We start from the raw sequence: 22241 nt of genomic DNA, 5'->3' as shown, positions 1-22241 counted from the left end.
CACTGTATGTGATTTATTTGTATTGGGGTCCCGACAATACAGTGTCCAGTGTTGTACATAGATATACCTTCCATAGTAGAGGGTGCAGCTGCTACAGGACCAACAACGTGTCTATATGGGAGTGTGTATGTGAGCCCTTACAAAATGTTGGTATGGGGCCCACCAATGTCTAGTTACATCGCTGGTGCTACATAATACGTTGCCCCTTTATACAGATAAAAAAGATAATGACACAACTAATACATTGTGTCACTGTGGCTCACATGTTATAGCAGTATAACATTGTATCACTGGGGATCCCCATGTTCTAGAAGTAACGACCAGATACATTATATCACTGGGGATCCCCATGTTATAGCAGTAATGACCAGATACATTGTATCACTGGGGATCCCCATGTTATAGCGGTAATAACCAGATACATTGTATCACTGGGGATCCCCATATTATAGCAGTAATGACCAGATACATTGTATCACTGGGGATCCCCATGTTATAGCAGTAATGACCAGATACATTGTATCACTGGGGATCCCCATGTTATAGCAGTAATGACCAGATACATTGTATCACTGGGGATCCCAATGTTATAGAAGTAATGACCAGATACATTGTATCACTGGGGATCCCCATGTTATAGAAGTAATGACCAGATACATTGTATCACTGTGAATCCCCCAAAATATAGCAGCAATGAACAGACACATTGTGACACTGTGGCTCCCATCATGCATGAAAATGTCAGAGCAATGGTGAATAATTGATATTTTTGATTGAGAGCAATAAACTTTTTAATCTTTTTAATATGTTTTACCCCAATGATTTTATTTAATTAAATATCTCTGTAATGCATTATTAAATCATTATATTACGTAACCGTCTCTTTCTTCTACCATTATAGGGAACAACAGTGATCCCATTCATCTCATCTGTGCTATCTGACCCCTCCCAGTGGGAGACCCCCCAAGAGTTCAACCCGGGGCATTTCCTCGATGACAAGGGGGAGTTCCGGACAAAGCCTGCATTTATGGCCTTTTCAGCAGGTGAGAATAATGTGTCATTAAACTTATAATTAATACTACATATCTCTAAGAATTGTGGTAGAGAGGAGTTCTGTGTGGTCTCTGTCAGGTACATGTGCTGTAATATATAGTATACTCTACAGTAAGCTAATAATAATCTCTGCTCCCTCATTGTCTAATCTTCCTTCTCTCTCCTTTAGGAAAACGTATTTGTGCTGGAGAGAACCTGGCTCGTATGGAACTTTTCCTGCTCTTCTGCGCTCTTCTCCAGAAATTCACCTTCACTCAGCCCCCCGGGACCGAGCGCCAGGACTGTAAAACCCTGAAACGGAACAAAATTAAGAACCTGTTTTTTTCCCAGCTGTGTGTTGCCCCTCGATCACAATCATCCTAGAGACTGTCCAGTATGTTCTGACCAAAGAGTGACCACTCAGTGGACATCCCACATGAGAACATCACTCCAGTGGTCAAGAAGGGGTTTCTGGTACATTGGGTCATTAGGGCAAACACGTTGTTAAAATGTACACCAATTAATGATTTTTACATGCAGATTAGTCTTTAAAGGGGTTGTTCCAGCTGTGATGAGACAGAAGAGGGAGATGTTTGTATGAGGTGACTGCTTTTCCATCCCTCCCTTGGAGGGTCTCAGAAATAAATCAGCGTACAGGGGGTAATCTACGTAGCACAAAATACCCCCTGGGTCAGTGTCATTGTAAACGCCAAGGTCTTCAGACCTGCCTGGGAGCTCATTATGGGGGGGACAAGTTTCTGGATGGTCCAACTCTTTAATAAATTATTGTTTAGTGCAACATGAATAGAGGATACCTCAAAAATAAGTTACAAATAATGTATTAGAAATTTACCCTAATGTAACCACATTAATCATTAATAGTTGGTGACCGGCTCCATTCTGCTGCCTGTGAGCGAATGATGATATTTTATTTTTGTTAAAATGTGTAAATAAATTCTTTTCTTATGTTCTACAAGTTATGTTACTATTTTTGAAACAAATCCATTGATAAATGATCAGTAATGAGATGGGGTTATAGAGACTTCTGATGCCAGAAACCTTCTAACAGTTCCATCTCCGACCATTGTAAGATTTCTATAAAGGCTCTCGGTATAATTTGTGGATCTATTTGCTATGTTTGGTCAGGTATAGACCCTTCATGGAGGCGGTGTTGTAATTTTGTATTTCTTTCTTTCTATTTAATTGTCTGGGTTTATCTACAGAGTGTAAAACAGTCGTCAGGGTCAGACTAGGACTGGTGTGAAGCTCACAGCAGCCCACACACATGTAAACACTACCCGTGTATAAACACACACGCTGAAGGTTGTGATCACCGCTGCTGAATCAGCTCGATCTCCAGGGATCACAGGGTTCATTGATCATCACACTGAAATGTCAGACAATCCAAAACTGAAACTAACGGTATACAGGAGCATCCTACATGTGGGATGTCTGTGACAACAGGTCCTCGCTGTGTTGTAAAAGGGGATTCAGGTGGGTATGATCCTTACTGCAAGGTGCTTTTAATTCAATTTACAGACTTAAGGAAGAAACCTTTTTGTCACTAAAGTTAATGAAGACGTCTGGAAGACAACAGTCAGAAGTCTACGCAGTTTTCTTTCTGCGATTCTTACGTAGGCTGCTCCTGTCACAATGCAACATCCAGCAAGGGATAATGGGATATCACAGACGATGTGCCGGGGTCTGACAGGAGTCTGTTACCTTCTTCTATGTGTTCATTGGTCTCCACAATTCTCCTCCTTTGTCAACTGGTACTAACTTCAGTACGTTTGTGTCAGCTCTCATCTACCATACAGTGTCCGATCTAACGCTCCTCTGTTTGTAAGCCATGATGTGGTGGGATGATGATGATGATGATGATGTTGTCTGCTCTCTCCTCCCTCTGATACTGTCCAGTGTCATTAATGGGCAATAGTTTGTCAGACTTCAGTACACTGTATTCCTGTTAAATGAATCAAACACTCTGAATCCTACACAGAAGTTTGCAGCTTTCTCCCCAGTGCCCCCATTTCATGCTCTGTGACAATGGGCAGACAGGTGTAACTGTACCTCACAGTGGGTGTAGCAGAGGTGGGGTCAGTAAACAACAATGTATATGGAAAACGCATGACAGGAGCTAGAAGCTGCATCTAAGATTCACTTACAGGATTGCACTTGGGGAAGATATTGTAGAATATATGACCTCCACCATTGCACACATAGACAGCAAGGCATGATCTAATGCAATGGACAGTGTGTGTTTTCAAAGCAAGGCTACAAATGTTAATTAAGTACATGAAGTTATTAGTAATCTCTATCTAATAAAATCAATATAACCACACAGTGTCTGACACACAAAAAACATTCACAGAGTTGCACTGTAACCAATGTTGTAGTTGTAATCCCAGCCCTGTGGCAGAGTGTACACCCGCACATCTCTGTCTGTACTAGAGATGGTCACTGACCCCCGTGTTTTGGTTTTGGATTCGGTTTTGGATCTGGATTACCGTCGTGTTTTGGTTTTGGTTTTGGTTTTGCAAAACCTCCATTGCGTGTTTTGGTTTAGTTTTGTTTGGTTTTGTTTTGCTATTTTTTGGGAAAATCCATGTTTTTGGGCCTAAATTAACCCAATTTAGTGCTCCAACTGTTTTAGAGACAAGTAATCTAATTGTTGAGGTAATAAATCATCCAAAAAAACAGTTTAATTCTTCGTTGGTAGGCCTATTCTACACACAAAACAGATTGTCTTCCTCTCCATCTATGCATATTGGCAATGCAGCCATCGTCTTTGAATGTATATTACACCCTACACTTATAGTTAAATATGTAAAGAAATGGAAAAAGCCAGTTTGGTTTCTGTCTCTCTAGGCCCCCCTCCACTTGTATAAAATACCCAAAAATTCAGCCATTATAGACTGTACAATATTATGAAAAATGGACAAAGCCAGTTTAGGGTCACTCTGTCTATGACACCCTACCCTTAAGGATAAATTGCCCTAACAGCAGCCTTTCAAGATGGTATGTGATATGGAAATGCCACAAGTTTCTTTCCTCTTTGGGGGTAGATTGCTCCCTACACTTACATAGAAAGTTTTAAAAAGATGTTATCGTCATCATCTTCAGCTTCATCCTCACCCTCATCAGTGTGTACGTCATCATCACAGACTATCAATTCATCGCCGCTTGAATCCGCCATTAGAGAACAGTCAGTGCTTGGATGTCTTGGATGGTGAAGGCCTTCCTCGTGGAAGATGTAGTTCATTTTTATAAACATCATTTTCTCCACATTTTTGGGAAGTAACCTTCTACGGCGATCACTGACTAAGTTCCCTGCTGTGCTGAACACTCGTTCAGAGTACACACTGGAGGGTGGGCAGCTTAGGTATTGCAAAGCAAGTTTGTACATGGGTTTCCAAATGGCCTGCTTTTCTTCCCAGTAAGGAAAGGGACTGTCTGACATTTCCATATCAACTACCTCTTGAAAGTAATCCTCCACCATCCTTTGCATGTTTATACTAGAGATGGGCGGGTCCGGTTCTCCGAGAACCGAACCCACCCGAACTTTGGGTATCCGAGTACCGAGCTGAGCAGCTCGGTACTCTCCCGCCAATTCCGAATCCAAATCGAGGCCGAACGTCATTGTGACGTCGTCGGATCTCGGGACTCGGTTCTCGCGATACTTCAACTTTATAAATACACGCCTCCACAGCAATCCATCGCCATTTGACAGAGGGAGAGAGCAGGGTGTAGTCATAGGCTAATTAGAGCAGGGACAGAGAAAGAATACAATATTGTTCTTGCAATTGCTCTAACCAAAATCGCTAGTGCAGAGAGGAGGATAGAGGTTTATTATTTTTTCTTCATATTTGGCACTCCCCAGCGCTTTTGGGTTGTCCCCCATAATTGTGCATTAATATTTCTGGCTGTCAAAAGTCATATCTGTCAGCAGTATCTACTCAATAAATGTTAGCACTCCTCAGTGTTTTTGGGGTGTCCTCTCTAATTGTGCATTAATATTTCTGGCTGTCAAAAGTCATATCTGTCAGCAGTATCTACTCAATAATTTTAAGCACTCCTCAGTGTTTTTGGGGTGTCCTCTCTAATTGTGCATTAATATTTCTGGCTGTCAAAAGTCATATCTGTCAGCAGTATCTACTCAATAATTTTAAGCACTCCTCAGTGTTTTTGGGGTGTCCTCTCTAATTGTGCATTAATATTTCTGGCTGTCAAAAGTCATATCTGTCAGCAGTATCTACTCAATAAATTTTAGCACTCCTCAGTGTTTTTGGGGTGTCCTCCCTAATTGTGCATTAATATTTCTGGCTGTCAAAAGTCATATCTGTCAGCAGTATCTACTCAATAAATTTTAGCACTCCTCAGTGTTTTTGGGGTGTCCTCCCTAATTGTGCATTAATATTTCTGGCTGTCAAAAGTCATATCTGTCAGCAGTATCTACTCAATAAATGTTAGCACTCCTCAGTGTTTTTGGGGTGTCCTCTCTAATTGTGCATTAATATTTCTGGCTGTCAAAAGTCATATCTGTCAGCAGTATCTACTCAATAATTTTAAGCACTCCTCAGTGTTTTTGGGGTGTCCTCTCTAATTGTGCATTAATATTTCTGGCTGTCAAAAGTCATATCTGTCAGCAGTATCTACTCAATAATTTTAAGCACTCCTCAGTGTTTTTGGGGTGTCCTCTCTAATTGTGCATTAATATTTCTGGCTGTCAAAAGTCATATCTGTCAGCAGTATCTACTCAATAAATTTTAGCACTCCTCAGTGTTTTTGGGGTGTCCTCCCTAATTGTGCATTAATATTTCTGGCTGTCAAAAGTCATATCTGTCAGCAGAATCTACTAAATAATTTTTAGCACTCCCCAGTGGTTTGCGCTCAGAATGGATTCAAAGCAGTCCACATATGATCTGAATGAGCAACCAGGTTCTGTCACCAGTCCTGATGTTAGTGTTCCCAGTACGTCATCTGGCCAAGGCGATGTCAAACAACAGAGTGTTTTCAAATTAGTGCAAAAAACAAAAACCAAAAAAATTTTTACTGTATTGAAGCGAAAAAGAAGTGTAACTGAGCAAAAGTTAAGTGACGATAAAAAAAAAATTGCAAGCATGCCATTCTACACACGCAGTGGCAAAGAGAGAATGAGGCCTTCACCTTTGGCTATTAGTGGCAGATCCCAAAAAGTTACCCAGCCTACAATTGGTGCACAACTACTGTTACGCGTCAAAGCCGAGCTGCAAGATAACAGTGAGGCATTACAGGAGAATATTTGCTCTGATTCACAAATGACAACAATCCCTGTGGAGAGTCCATCCAACAGTGGGATGTCTAATCGTGAGCATTCTGCTGATGTGTGCCTTAATAGCCCGAGTGTAGCCAGTGATACCCAAATTGAGGATGCCACTTTGGAATTAGAAGAGGATGAGGGGGAGATTTGTGTAGGCGACGAGGGCGCTAATGATGATGTTGATGATTATGATGCAGACAGATACCAAATTGCCTTTCTCAATTTCTATTTATATTCTAGATTATATAACGGCTGAATAGTTTTCTATTTTACTCCTAGTGGAGAGAGGATCTGATGCAGACAGATACCAAACTGCCTTTGTCCATTTCAATTTATATTGTACAGTATATAACGGCTGAATTTATTAGTATTTTATACAAGTGGAGGGGGGCCTAGAGAGACAGAAACCAAACTGGCTTTCTCCATGTCAATTAATATTGTACAGTCTATAACGGCTGGATTTTTTGGTATTTTATACAAGTGGAGGGGGGCCTAGAGAGACAGAAACCAAACTGGCTTTCCCCATGTCAATTAATATTGTACAGTCTATAACGGCTGAATTTTTTGTTTTTTTAAAAAAGTGGAGGGGGGCCTATAGAGACAGAAAGCAAACTGTCTTTTTCCATTTCTTTACATATTTAACTATAAGTGTAGGGTGTAATATAGATTCAAAGACGATGGCTGCATTGCCAATATGCATAGATGGAGAGGAAGACAATCTGTTTTGTGTGTAGAATAAACGAAGGCCTACCAACGAAGAATTAAACAGTTTTTTTGGATGATTTATTACCTCAACAATTAGATTACTTATCTCTAAAACAGTTGGAGCACTAAATTGGGTTATTTTAGGCACAAAAACATGTATTTTCCAACAAAATAGCAAAACAAAACCAAACAAAACCAAAACCAAAACCAAAACACGCAATGGCGGATTTGCAAAACCAAAACCAAAACCAAAACACAACGGTAATCCAGATCCAAAACCGAATCCAAAACCAAAACACGGGGGTCAGTGACCATCTCTAGTTTATACTCATATTGGATGGAGTTATGGGCAAAGTGACACATTTTTTTGAAAAATCCTTCAAACCAGCCCAGATGTTAAATTGTTCTGGTCTGCCCCCTGTGTCTTCCCTGCTTCTTTTTTGGAAATTTAATTTTTTACGAGCAACAGCTTGAGAAAGTGAAGGAGGACACGTCGTCAAGCCGAGGCCCAGTTCAGCGGCCAACTTGCTGAGCAATAGCTCCTTGCAAAAGTTCACATCTCGCTCATTTACAAGTAAAGACTCAATGTAGGTTTTAAACCTTGGATCAAGCACAGTGGCCAAAACGTACTGATCCGAGTTCAAGATCTTAATAACTCGAGGATCATTGTGAAGCGAATTAAGTACTTGATTGACAAGGCCAACATACTTTGCTGAATTGCTTGCTTTCAGCTCCTCCTTCATTTTCTCAAGCTGCTTTTCCAATAGTCTAATTAAAGGAATGACTTGGCTCAAACTAGCAGAGTCAGCACTGACCTCACATGTCACAACTTCAAATGGTTTCAGCACCTTGCACAGCACTGAAAGGATTCCCCACTGTGCAAGAGTGAAATACATCCCCCCTCCTTTCCCAATGTCATGACTTGTGCAATATGCTTGGATGGCTTTGCGCTGTTCCTCCATCCTCTGAAGCATGTACAGGGTGGAATTCCACCGAGTTACCACCTCTTGCTTAAGTTGGTGGCAGGGCAAGTTAAACTGCTCTTGGAGCTGCTGTAATCTCCTACATGCTGTGGCTGAATGCCTGAAATGGCCTGAAATTTTACGGGCCACCGAAAGCATCTCCTGCACCTCACGGTTATTTCGTAGGAAGCTCTGCACCACCAAGTTGATGGTGTGAGCAAAACAGGGAATATGTTGGAAATCACCCAGCTGTAATGCTCGCACAATATTGTTGGCGTTATCTGAAATGACATACCCTGGGGAGAGTCCGAGTGGTATAAGCCATGCATCAATCACATCTCTCAGTTTGCGTAACAAATTGTCAGCCGTATGCCTGTTAGTGAAGCCGGTGATACAAAGAGTGGCCTGTGTGTGACAAATGTTACGTAGTGGTGTACATGCTGCTGCTGTTCCTGCTGGTGAAGGTGAATGACCAACCCAGTGGGCTGTCACAGTCATATAGTCTTTGGTTTGGCCACTTCCACTTGTCCACATATCTGTGGTTAAGTGAACAGTGGGCAGAATGGCATTTTTCAACGCAATCTCTACATTTTTACACACTTTTTGGTATAGTTGTGGAATAGCTTTACGGGAGAAATGGTGTCACGATGGAATTCTGTAACGCGGACACAAAACCTCAATTAACTGTGAAAAACCAGCTGCGTTTATTGTGGAGATTGGACGCAGATCTAACACTAACATTGCAGCCATGGCGTCTGTGATTCGCTTGGCGACTGGGTGACTGCTGTCATATTTGCTTCCCCTCGCAAATGATTGTTTCACAGTTAATTGCTGAAATGTAGGACTGCTCATTTTATTCACCTGCCTCTGGGATGACGATTCACCCCCAGCAGCAGCAACAGCAGCAGCAGGACTAACGCTTTCTTCAGAGGAATCAATAATAGTGCCGGAGTCATCCAGCCTTAAGTGGGATGCCGGGCTAACTCCGAGCGCTACTGAGGATATTGATGAGGATGGTGTGGTGGGTGTATTTTGTAGCCGTCGGTATGTCGGTGAGCGGAGGGTCTTAGCTGATGAGGGAGTGCTTGTATTCTTTTGGGAAGAACTTTCAGCTTTTCCCAACACTTTGCCATGAACTCTCGTTAAATGGCATAACATAGACGAGGTTCCAAGATGGTTAAGGTCCCTCCCTCGACTGACTGTGGCTTCACATACACTACAAATGGCTATACAATTGTTGTCTGGATTTGGGTAGAAATAATTCCACACATAAGAAGTGGATTTTTTTGTTTTATGCCCAGGCATGACAATGGCCTTTTTCTTGTCACGTGCCAGAACTGCTGCCACTGGTGCAGGACTTACACAAACAACCTCATCCTCATCAACATCCTCATTAGCGCCCTCGTCGCCTACACAAATCTCCCCCTCATCCTCTTCTAATTCCAAAGTGGCATCCTCAATTTGGGTATTACCGGCTACACTCGGGCTATTAAGGCACACATCAGCAGAATGCTCACGATTAGACATCCCACTGTTGGATGGACTCTCCACAGGGATTGTTGTCATTTGTGAATCAGAGCAAATATTCTCCTGTAATGCCTCACTGTTATCTTGCAGCTCGGCTTTGACGCGTAACAGTAGTTGTGCACCAATTGTAGGCTGGGTAACTTTTTGGGATCTGCCACTAATAGCCAAAGGTGAAGGCCTCATTCTCTCTTTGCCACTGCGTGTGTAGAATGGCATGCTTGCAATTTTTTTTTTATCGTCACTTAACTTTTGCTCAGTTACACTTCTTTTTCGCTTCAATACAGTAAATTTTTTTTTGGTTTTTGTTTTTTGCACTAATTTGAAAACACTCTGTTGTTTGACATCGCCTTGGCCAGATGACGTACTGGGAACACTAACATCAGGACTGGTGACAGAACCTGGTTGCTCATTTAGATCATATGTGGACTGCTTTGAATCCATTCTGAGCGCAAACCACTGGGGAGTGCTAAAAATTATTTAGTAGATATTGCTGACAGATATGACTTTTGACAGCCAGAAATATTAATGCACAATTAGGGAGGACACCCCAAAAACACTGAGGAGTGCTAAAAATTATTTAGTAGATTCTGCTGACAGTTATGACTTTTGACAGCCAGAAATATTAATGCACAATTAGGGAGGACACCCCAAAAGCACTGAGGAGTGCTACAAATTATTTAGTAGATACTGCTGACAGATATGACTTTTGACAGCCAGAAATATTAATGCACAATTATGGGGGACACTCCAAAAGCGCTGGGGAGTGCCAAATATGAAGAAAAAATAATAAACCTCTATCCTCCTCTCTGCACTAGCGATTTTGGTTAGAGCAATTGCAAGAACAATATTGTATTCTCTGTCCCTGCTCTAATTAGCCTATGACTACACCCTGCTCTCTCCCTCTGTCAAATGGCGATGGATTGCTGTGGAGGCGTGTATTTATAAAGTTGAAGTATCGCGAGAACCGAGTCCCGAGATCCGACGACGTCACAATGACGTTCGGCCTCGATTTGGATTCGGAATGGGCAGGAGAGTACCGAGCTGCTCAGCTCGGTACTCGGATACCCAAAGTTCGGGTGGGTTCGGTTCTCGGAGAACCGGACCCGCCCATCTCTAGTCTGTACATATATAAAATATGAAAGCAGAGGACCTGTGACCCTCTCCACTCCCTAATAACACTGTAACACCCACCCCCTCACTAGAAGAGAAAAAAAATACATGGACTGATTTCTCACAGCCTACAGCTGTTGCACAACAAGTCCCAGCATGCTTAAAAAATGAAGTACTGACAATTTAAGCTCTTGTTTGTATGTAGCACCTGCGGGGAAGGACAGACGGACACACAGTTCTTACCTTCATCCCCTCCCGTTCGTACGGACTCCTCAGCACGGCTCCACACCTCTTCAGTCTAGGAAGAAACCACCAAAAATGACGTATGGACACAGAGTGAAAGGAAGAGGGTGTACAAGGTGACGGCCAGGAGTAGAGACCTTGCACTCTACCCCTATCGCAGACATCTTGATTTGATCTGGGTCTGGGCGTGGGTCTACGGATATTCGGGACAGGGAAGTATTCCACCTGAGTACTCACTGATGTACTGGTGAGGGCCACACCAAGAGAGAGAGAGACGGATAGATGATACTGGCTGTGTAATCGCGCCTCCTCTTGATGGTTGTCTGCACTACAAGGATCAGCGTCTAGAAACGGGCGACACAAGACAGCCCACACACAAAGGGCTAGTATGTACTTCCCACACTATAGCTAGCCACAATAATACAAACCAGCGCCCTGGTCCTAACAACCAAAGTATGTGACCAGATGCCACGCAGCTACAAACTCCTAGTACTGGGGCACGCATACTGCCCTAACTCAACTCCCGCAGATCACAGACACCAATCACGTAATGCAGACACATGGAACGGATGGCAAAAGCTTACCTTCTAGATCTTGAAAGAGATAATACATAAAACAAATACACAACATTCAGTACAGTACACAGCAATAAAGCACAGTAAAAGAGAAACCACATAAACTGTGCCGCATGGGATGGTTATATAAAAGCTGTAGCGTGGGCACGGACTGGTGACGCAGTGAGCCCTGATTGGCTCACTGCTGTGACAAAAATGTAAATGACTGTAGGTGAGCCCTGATTGGCGCGACAGCCACTGATTGGAATTGTTTCCGTTTCACTGTCACCAGTGCCGGGACCTGAGACAGTAAAGAAGGACTTATCTGCGTAGGAGACATTTTTATTATTCTATTTAATTATTGAAGATAATGTAGACACGAGGAGTGGACGTGGATAGGTGATGGTAGGTAGAGGAAGAGTCAGTGGTCTGCGTACAGCAAGTTGTACCACTGTAGTGATAGGAAGAATAGTACTGGTGCAGGTAGGAAGCAGGGTAGTCGGTGGTCTGCGTTCTGCAAGTTGTACCACCGCTATGGTGAGGAGTCTGGTCCAGGTGTAGGTAGGTAATAGGAGAGTCAGTGGTCTGCGTATAGCAAGTTGTACCACCGCTGTGATAGGAGGACTTGTCCAGGTGCGGGTAGGTAGCAGGGAAGTCAGTGGTCTGCGTGCAGCAAGTTGTACCACTGCTGTGAGAAGGAATGAGGACTTGTTCAGGTGCAGGAGAGTGAAGTTGAAAGGCAAACTGTGGCTGTATGGAAACAGCGAGAGTAGAGCAATGTGTCACGGGCACTAGGAGTCTTTACCCAGGGATCACCAGGTGATGGGCTTACCAGAGCAGTATAGATGGTAATATGGTACTCTGGTAGCGGGGTGATCACGGAACAGGAGACAGCAGATGATAGAGATGCTCGTGAAAGTCTATGACTAGCAGCGCTGGTAATATATATGTAGAAATACACGAGGAACTGAATGGACAAAGGAACGTGAGGGTAGTCAGTGGTCTGCGGTAGCAAGTTGTACCACTGCTATGTGAGAGGATACTGGAACAGGTGACACAGGAAACAGGGATCAGTGGTCTGCCTCTAGCAAGTTGTACCACTGAATATATATGTGAGGAGGAGCACGGGGAGAGACTGCAATACAGAGGATACACGGGCACCTTGAACTTGATCCACAATGACATGCACAATGTAGTAATGACTGAACAGCACTGCAATAATACAAAGTCACAGAAAGTATCCGGGCAAAAGATAACACAGTCAATGATGGCAATAGTCTCAGCGGATAGTAAACTCCAGAGGAGAACAACTCAGTCCAGCAAGATATGCAATACACCAGCACAGTCAATGAAAAGTATGCATACCGTGGTTCAGGAGCAGGCTGTCAGACAGGAGTGCAGAGATACCTGAACGGTTGGAGGCCGGCAGGATGCGAAGTCCCTGGAGGGTGAAGCGGTAATCAAGTAGGTGCAGCGCACAGGTAGGTAGACCAGCAGGGGAACAAATACTCAGGAAGCAGTAGTATGTAGAACTGGACTCCTGGAGGACCCTGAAGAGTAGCGATGGTCTAGCCGAGATGAAAGCAGCAAGGCGTAGGTCTGATGCAGACTGGCGAGTAGACACCGGCAGGAACACTGAGAAGCACAGAGAGCGGATCAGCTGCTGCAGACACGAGAAGAACTGAGGAGTAGCAGCCAGCAGGACTCTGCGGGTACACGGAGGTAGCGGATAGAAATCAGCAGGTGCAGTCACGATGAAACACGGGAGAGTAGAGCTGAGCTGGAACTGTTGAGCACGGTGAGCAGCAGATAGGGATCAGCTGTTGCAGACTCGAGGAAACACAGGAGAGTTGAGGTGAGCTGAAGACTGTAGTGCACGGAGGCAGCGGATAGGAATCAGCTAAACAGTCACGATGAAACACAGGAGGGTTGAAGTGAGCTGAAGACTGTAGTGCACGGAGGCAGCGGATAGGAATCAGCTAAACAGTCACGATGAAACACAGGAGGGTTGAAGTGGTCTGGAAACCACAGGAGAGTTGAAGTGGTCTGGAAACCACAGGAGAGTTGAAGTGGTCTGGAAACCACAGGAATCAGCAGCGCTGAATACACGAGGAAACACAGGAACACCTTCAGAGGCTCGTGGGGAATGAGACTCCAAGATCAGGCAACGAGGTATGGAACTCAGGTGCTTTAAATAGGGAGTGTTGCCTGATCAGCCAATTAACTAAAAGGAACAGGTACTGAAGGTTTGAAAGGGCTGCGCATGCGCAGACCCTCAGGATGATGGACGGCCACGGTTCCTAAACACACGGGAAGAAGCACTCACAGTCTGGTGAGTGACACAATGTCTTGTGAGGCAGAGATGGAAGGCACAATTAATAGTTTGTATGGAGTAGATGCCTTGCAGGGAGGAGAAGCTGGTCACAGCAGATATGCACAATAACGCCAAGTAGTAGCGTGAGGAGATATCGTAGCTTGAGTGAAAGCTTGTCCTACATGAAGCAATGCAGTAACACAGTCTATATGGGTACTTGTACCCTGTGCAGCAAACAACAATGGAAACAACTGGTATGCGAGCAATAGGCAATAGTCAATAGTCAGTAGAGCATACCCAGTTGTGTAGATCCGGAATCAGCTGAGAAGTGAAGCGTTGTAGCGGTATGGGAACCGCCGCTGAGTTGAGCAGGGAGCAGCGTGGAAGCTGAAGCACGAGTAGAGCTGGAAGCAGTTTGGAAACTGTACACACGAGTAGAGCTGGAAGCAGTTTGGAAACTGCACACACGAGTAGAGCTGGAAGCAGTTTGGAAACTGCACACAGGAGTAGAGCTGGAAGCAGTTTGGAAACTGCACACAGGAGTAGAGCTGGAAGCAGTTTGGAAACTGCACACAGGAGTAGAGCTGGAAGCAGTTTGGAAACTGCACACAGGAGTAGAGCTGGAAGCAGTTTGGAAACTGCACACAGGAGTAGAGCTGGAAGCAGTTTGGAAACTGCACACACCTATAGAAGTTTACTGGGAGTGAGACTTCAAGATCAGGCCCCTACCTAAGGCTGCAGGTGCCTTAAGTAGGGAGGGGTGATTGATCCATCAATCACATTAGTGGTCAGGTGTAGTTGTTAAAGGGACCTGCGCATGCCCAGTGCGACAGGATGGCGGACGGCCGCGGTTCCACACAGGTGTGAGCGGGAAAGATGGAGAACCACGTACCAGAGTGGAGGCACTCACACTCCAGTGAGTGACACCCAGATTTGTAAAAACCTTTCAATCTATTTGGATTATGAATTTTGTTTTTATGAAAATGGCTATGTACCATTTGATCTTTAAGATTCTTTGCTCTTCGCCAACTGAATGATAATTGGTCATCAAGATTTTTCTTAAGATCCTGGTCAGTTAGTAAAATATGCCAATGTTTTTGAAATATCTTTTGCAATTGCCGCCATTCAGCACAAAAAGTACCAATCATTCTAATTTTTGAATTCTCCTTATTGGGATCCCTTTTTGGATAGATTAATGAATCTCTGGTTGTATTGATGACCGATTTGTTGGCTTTTTTTAAAATCCTGTGACTATATCCTCTGTGTCTTAGGGTGCCTAGAGTTGTCTTATGAATAGTAAGATCGAGGAAATTAATGGAAAATTAATCAATTTCAGATGTTAGCCTGAGGTTTAGCTTTTTGGAATTCAGAATAGTAGTGAAGGTGTGGAATGTTCCCCCTCTCCATCCCAGAGAATCAAAATATCATCAATGTAACGCAGCCACATTACAATGTTGCTGGTGAACTCATCATTAGACTCCGTGAATATGAATTCCTGCTCCCACCAGCCTAGAAAAAGATTGGCATAAGTGGGGGCACAAGACATGCCCATCGCCATACCTCTAATCTGGAGGTAGAATCTCTCATTAAAAACAAAATAATTCTTGGTGAGAATGAATTTTAAAAGTGTCAAAATGAACTCATTAAATTTAGCATTGATCTTCATATTTAGAAAGTAACGTACTGCTTCCACACCTTGTTCATGATCAATATTAGTGTAGAGAGATTCTACGTCGTAAGAGGCAAGTTTAGTGGTCGGGCTTATGGTAATATCCTGAATTTTAGAGAGTACGTCCAGCGTGTCTCTAATGTATGACTGTAGACCAGTCACCTATGATCTTAGGTGCCGGTCTACGAATTTACTGGCGTTCTCTGTAAGCTCTTGGACACCTGATATAATCGGGCGTCCTGGAGGGTCAGTCTCATTCTTGTGAATCTTTGGAAGGGCATACATTGTAGGGATTTTGGGATTCTTTACCATCAAGAATTCATGGTCAGATTTTTTAATGACACCACTCTGGAATGCTGAATTTATGATTCGTTGGTATAAATTCAGGAAGTTAGCAGTTGGATTGAAGATAAGGTGGCGGTAACGTGATGTATTATTTAGCTGTCGTTGAATTTCACCTATATATTTCTCAAGAGGCCAGATGACAATGTTGCCCCCCTTCTCTCTCAGAAGGAACTAGGACCTCACCATATCAATCTACTAAGTAAAGGACTAAGTAAAGGACTTTCATTCTCACCAGTTCAAACAATGAACTGGTCTTTATTTGTTGTAAAATATTTAAACAGGGTTAGTATTGTCTAGATCAGTGCACTGATCAGAGTTTATGTCCATCTGTTTTTTGTAGTGTTTGTTTTATAAATTTGTGCACCCAAAAGTTTGTTGTTCACTTTATATAGTTTCACAGATTCATTTGTGAATAGTGGTGTTTTCAATTCCCTGTGCTGTAATTTTAGATTGCCTAAGTGTTTTGCAGTGTTCCTTGAGAAATGTGCGCTATGTGCTTTGAGCACCCAGTTTGTGCACCCAGTTTGTGCCCACATGTAAATGCAAGATTTAGTTTTGCAGGACAAAATCCCAGGTGGGCCCCACTGACTGATGGCCCCGTCCAATCTTATAGGGTTGATTAACAGGCGGGTCCCACCCCTGGCACCGGTTATCCTATCATTTGATAATGATCCATTCCTTCCCACCCTTCTTCCTCTGCTAACCTCCTGACATGGGGAGCACACACCATATAACACACGTGTCTTCCCACATGTGCAGGCTGCAAAAGAAAACAGAAGACCCTGCAATGGAAGACGGTGGGGAGAAGGGGTATTATAATGTAGGTGTATCATTTTTGGATATTCGCACTGAATGACAATTCTGCCACTAGGGCACATCATATTGATAGGGTTAGTACACATGGAAAAGACTGAGGGTCTTTAGAGGAGATAATGAGAAAATGAGACTATGGGCTGTTAACTTAATGCTGAGGGTGGAGGGTAACAATTTAATAGTATGTGGTATATATTAATTTATTGGTGGGGGCTGCTAAATTAAAGTGGGGTTATGGGACTTTTAATGCTGGAGTAGTTGCAAATTAATGTCATTAGGAAACCACTCAGCTTTAATGAGAAACAGAGACGTCGAGAGGAGATTCTTTGTTTATATTGTGGTGGTCAAGGACATTATGCCTTTGCTTGGCCAAATATGATTCACCAAACCATCGCTATGACTGACAAAGAGTCTAAATTCCATCTCACAATCACTAAATCTCTTGACTTATGAAAAAGAAGACCCTCTGCCTGTCACGAAGGAGGTATCAGCACCTGCAAGTATTGGCTCAACTACACAAGGAGGCGCGGAGTCTAACAGCCAGTTTTCACCAGGGACCCCCGCAAGGAGGTTTGGACTTCACGGCGAACGACGTGCAGGTCGCGGCCCTCCCAGGTAGCTACTTGCGAGATGGCGGAGATATTCGTGGTCGTACAGGCTGAGTCAGGAACCAAGCGGGCAGATAAGGTACCAATCAGGAAGCGAAGAATAGTCAACAGGCCGAGGTCAAACCAGAGTATACAATGCTGGACAGAAGGGAGATCCAAGAGTGAGGTCAGAGAGAGCCGGGTCGGTAACAGGAATCAGACAGAATATATGTATATAACAGGTAACGCTGGAGGCTAGATAACTAGTTGCTCTGGCATCCTAGTGGTTTCAGAGCAGGATATTTATAGGAAGTGGCCATCCCTCATTGGTGGGCAGTGGTTTGGCGGTCAGACGCGCTGACCTCCGACAGGAAGCTCAACAGCGCGTCCCGTTGCTATGGCGATGGGCGCGCATGCGCACCACGCCGCCGGAAGAAGCGTCCCCGTTGCTAACTCAGACGGAAGCAGACGTCCGTCCCTGCTTAGCGAGGAGGTGCGGGAATGGCGTCTGATACTGCCTCAACAATCCCATTTTGTTCTCCCAATAACGCTTTCTTCTGGGTCGCTCTTAATTGGCAGCTTGGCTATGCTTGACTTGGGTGCTGGAGGCAATGTCATGGATATCACCTCCAATTATTTGAGAGGCTACAGAAGGCAAACATATGTACGAAGCTTGATTTATATGGGGCAGGACATGCCATCAGGACAAGATATGCAAATTTTGAGTCTTTGGTCAAGCCTTTCAGTCTATGTAATAGCCTTGCAACTTTCCAGCATTTCATCAATGATGTTTTAAGAGATCTATTAGACCAATTTGTTTTTGCCTATTTGGATGATATTCTTATATTCTCCAATAATCTGGAGAAACATTGCAAACATGTTCGTATTGTACTCAAAAGACTTCGGAAGAACCAATTGTACATCAAATTGGAGAAGTGTGAATTTGAACAAGCCAAAATACAATTCAATTCAATTCTTAGGAAACATAATTTCCCTGCTGGTCTGAGCATGGATCCCAGTAAGATCGATGCAGTCATTAATTCGCCTGTACCTAAGAATGAAAAGGAAGTACAACCTGTTTATTGGTTTTGCAAATTTTTTACCGGAAATTCATTAAGAAACTTTTCTGGAATAATTTTTTCTATTACGCAACTTGCCAAGAAGTGCGTTACTTTTGAATGGTCACCTGAAGCTCAAGCAGCTTTTAACCGACTTAAGACTCTTTTCACATCAGCACCAATTTTGATACATCCAAATCCTAAATTACTGTTTGTTGTCAAAGTGGATGTCTCTGATTCCGCAGTGGAACAGTTCTTTCTCAACATATCAGTGAGATGATGTTGTTGTATCCTTTTTCTTATTTTTCTCGTCAGATGACATCAGTTGAGAAAAACTACGATATTCAAAACAAGGAATTACTGGCCACCAAGTGTGCTTTTTCAGAATAGAGACACATTCTTGAGGGTTCAGTCCATCCAGTGACAGTTCTCAGGATCACAGAAATCTTGCATTTTTACGCACTGCTAAACAATTGTCCGCTAGACAGGCCAGATGGACTTTATTCTTCTCTCGCTTTAACTTCATAATTACTTACCGAAGTGGATCCAGAAATGGCAAAGCAGATGCACTCTCGGAAATCTTTTCCGAACCTCATCCAGAATATAACTCTGGAATGACAATTCTACCTGAGCACAAATTCTTAGGGGCTACTGTTTCTGCCGATTTACTCTTTCTTTTGAAGAAATGTTATGACGCTGATCCTGTCCTCAGAAATCATTCTTCAGATGTTAATTTAACATTTCATAATGGCAACTGGACTCAACTTCATCATCTTTATGAAATTGAAGTATTTATATTAGTCCATGATTCCAAATCTGCTTGACATTTAGGACATATAAGACTCAAGAATTGTTGGCACATTTCTCCTGGAGGCCAAATTTTAAAAGAAATGTTAAAAAATATGTTTCTTCATGCCTCACACGTGCTCAAAACAAGACTCCACGCACCTCACCACTGGGTTTACTCCAACCTCTTCATCTCTCATCTAGTCCCTGGAGCTCTATCTCTATGGATTTCATAATCAATCTACCTCCTTTGAAAGGGATGACAACAATCCTTGGGGTAGTGGACCATTTAACTAAAATGACTCACTTTATCCCTATTAAAGGAGTACCCCTTACTGAACAGACTGCAGAATTTATGATTTGGGAAATATCCAGGATTCATGGCATCCCCGATGAAATAGTCGCTGATCGAGGTGCTCAGTTCACTTCTAAGCTTTGGAACAGATTTTGCACTGCCCTTGGATAAAGATTAATCTGTCCTCTGCTTTCCACCCACAGACAAATGGACAAACGGAAAGGACTAATCAGACGTTTGAACAATATTTACAATGTTTTCTTAGTTACCTTCAAGTTAATTGGATGGATTTTTTGCCCACTGCTGAAATTTCTTACAATAACTCTGAATACAGTTCCATTTCTCAAACGCCTTTCATTGCCAACTTTGGATTCCATCCAACGTTTATTCCGAATCTCCCTGTTTCCAAACCAATTCCAACCGTGACTTATAGAATCACAACTTTACAAGAAGCCCAAAAGAAGCTTATTGAAAATTTGAGAGAAGCTCAGGAACATTACAAACAAGCTGCCAACAGACACAGTAGAGCAGTACCCTATTTTCAGATTGGAGACAAAGTCTGGCTCTCCACTAAAAACCCCTAACAACAGATACCTTCAGCTTCATTGGGTCAAAAGTTTATTGGACCCTTTAAGAGCCTATCCAAAATTAATCAAGTTGCTTTCCTCTTAGAACTTCCAGCATCTATGGAAATACATCCGGTATTCCATGTTTCTTTGCTCAAACCATTTCATGACAATCCCTTTCCTGCTCGGATTTTGCCCCACCACCACCACCAGTCATTGTGTAGGGAGAAGAAGAATATATTGTGGAAGAGATCCTGGACTCCAGAATCCACAGAAATAGATTACTATATTTGGTAAAATAGAGGGGATATGGTCCAGAAGAAAAATCTTGGGAGCCTGCAGATAATGTCCATGCCTCCAGATTAACTAGACTGTTTCACCTGTGACATCCTAACAAGCCATCTCCTGAAACATCCAGAGGACATAATGGAAGGAGGGTAGAACTATCAGGATTCAAACCCAGGTCTGCTTCTGTGGATTGCTGCTCTGCTGACTGAGATATTATGGACACTGGACAGGTTCTTGCCTTCACTATGTGTTCTAGTTCAGTTTCTTTGATCTCCTAATATTCCAGCATGTTATGGCTCCTGCCCTTCACTTCCTATAAAAGGCTGGCCTGTTCCTGTCTTCCTTGTCAGATTATTGTGCTTCTGTGTCACTCGCCGGGTCTCTGGTTCCTCTAAGCATAGAACCGGGTCACTCACCCCTCTTCCGGTGTCCGTGCAGCGCCGCAGCTGTCCGCCATCTTAGGTATGGTTCTGCGCATGTGCAGACCGGAACGAGCTTTAAAAACTTTCCTCACTCCTTATTGGCTCTCTGTTAGCCTTGGTCCTCACTCTGCAGAGGTAGCTGTGGTTAACTCGCCTCCTGGTTCCTTAGCTACTCAGCTTCTTAGCGTCTCACCTGCTGTCCATATACCTCGTCTCCACTACTCTGGTGCTTTTATCTGCAAACCGCAGAGCATCTCTACTCCTCCTATTACTTCAAGTGCCATCCACAGATCATCTCCACTACTCCGCTGCTATCATCTGCAACCCGCAGAGCATCTCATCACTTCCTATTACCTAGTCTGCTTTATCCTTTATCTTCTCCCTGAGTAACTGTATGTCCGTTGACCCTGCTATACTCTCCTGAGGACCACAACCTGCGCAGCAGAAGTCACTAAACCCATACCCTCTTGCAGAGGTCCCTGGAGAAGACCAGTCGCTGCGTTAGACTCTGCGTCTCTGGTGAGTAGACAACTATTGGGTCGAGAATCCTAGTGACCGTGACATTCTGCCTGTAGTCTAGTTCCTATTGCTGCATTCTGCCTTCAGCTATTGACTACTTGTGTACTGAACTCTGTTTGTCCTCGACTACGCCTCTTCCTGAACCCTTTACTTATTGTCTCACTGTGTACCGAACCCAGCTTTTGTTGACCACTCTTTATTATCTTCTTGTGGCCTGCCTTCCGTACTGCTACTGGACTCCCATTCAGTCTCCGGACCGTTACACAAAATATGCAGTGAAGGTTGCAAATAAACACAGAGGGCCTAAAAACATTAAGGTACGTAAATGCCGATACGTGACGAATTTTGAGTAAAATCACACTGCGCATGCCCAGAACCGGAGCATACACCAGTGAACACAACAATATCCAATTCATTTTTGAGCACAAAGGACACTTATTGCAGCCTACGATATCAGGGGTGGAATAGGGAGGGGAAGAGGCGTATACATGTGGTCAATATACAGTAAGGGCGTGCCAAGTGTACACAGCAGCGTGCGATTCAAGCTTTGGGCATCTCAAGGTACATGATTTTCAGTTGTATCATTTGCACCAGCTACAGGGCAGGTGTAAGTGCCGTTTACCAGTGATAATAACGGTCGCATATGCAGCTAGAACATGTTTTTGGTCAGCTGCTGGGTAGTGGCAGAGCGGTGGTACTGGAGAGCTGGGTCCAAACCTCAGAAACAGCCTGAGGACGGATTAGATTTAGGGTCTAATCTGTAGGTCACAAGATTACAGCAATATTGAAGAAGTTGTCAAGCCGGGTCTTAAAGCAAACAGTGATGTTTTTTTTGCTCAATTGTCCTGACAAGGACAGTTCCACTGATTAAAGGAATCAGTTGTCAGGTCAGGTGGAACATCAGAATGATACATTTCAGTGTAAAAGGCAGTGCTTTTCATACAGATTTGGACACAGCCTCAGAGGTTATTTTTAGAATCAGGATGCAATTGATTTGCCCAAACATGAATTTACATGCATTGCAAAACTAATAATATTTACACTTCTGTTATGTGCTAAAACTTGCTGTGATTTCCTGCATCTTACAGAGGACATCTGACAGCAAGTCTAGTTACCTCTTCCTTTCCCTTAAGGGGTATTGGACACT

At 43.4% G+C, this 22241-nt stretch overlaps 1 protein-coding gene across 5 annotated transcripts in view; it reads left to right on the top strand.

The window, feature by feature from the left end:
- LOC142158010 (cytochrome P450 2F2-like) overlaps nucleotides 1-2008 on the top strand; it is a 40952-nt gene extending 38944 nt beyond the window's left edge. For all 5 annotated transcript variants that reach the window (XM_075211576.1, XM_075211574.1, XM_075211573.1 and 2 more), the window contains 2 exons: nucleotides 902-1043; nucleotides 1223-2008. In XM_075211576.1, the coding sequence (XP_075067677.1) occupies nucleotides 902-1043; nucleotides 1223-1416 (336 nt within the window). In that variant the 3' untranslated portion in view covers nucleotides 1417-2008. The remainder of the gene's footprint in view (nucleotides 1-901; nucleotides 1044-1222) is intronic.
- Nucleotides 2009-22241: the final 20233 nt, after the last annotated feature.

Source organism: Mixophyes fleayi, chromosome 5 (assembly GCF_038048845.1).
Source record: "Mixophyes fleayi isolate aMixFle1 chromosome 5, aMixFle1.hap1, whole genome shotgun sequence".
NCBI classification, from domain to species: Eukaryota; Metazoa; Chordata; class Amphibia; order Anura; family Limnodynastidae; genus Mixophyes; species Mixophyes fleayi.
This window is presented reverse-complemented; position numbering and strand designations above follow the sequence as displayed.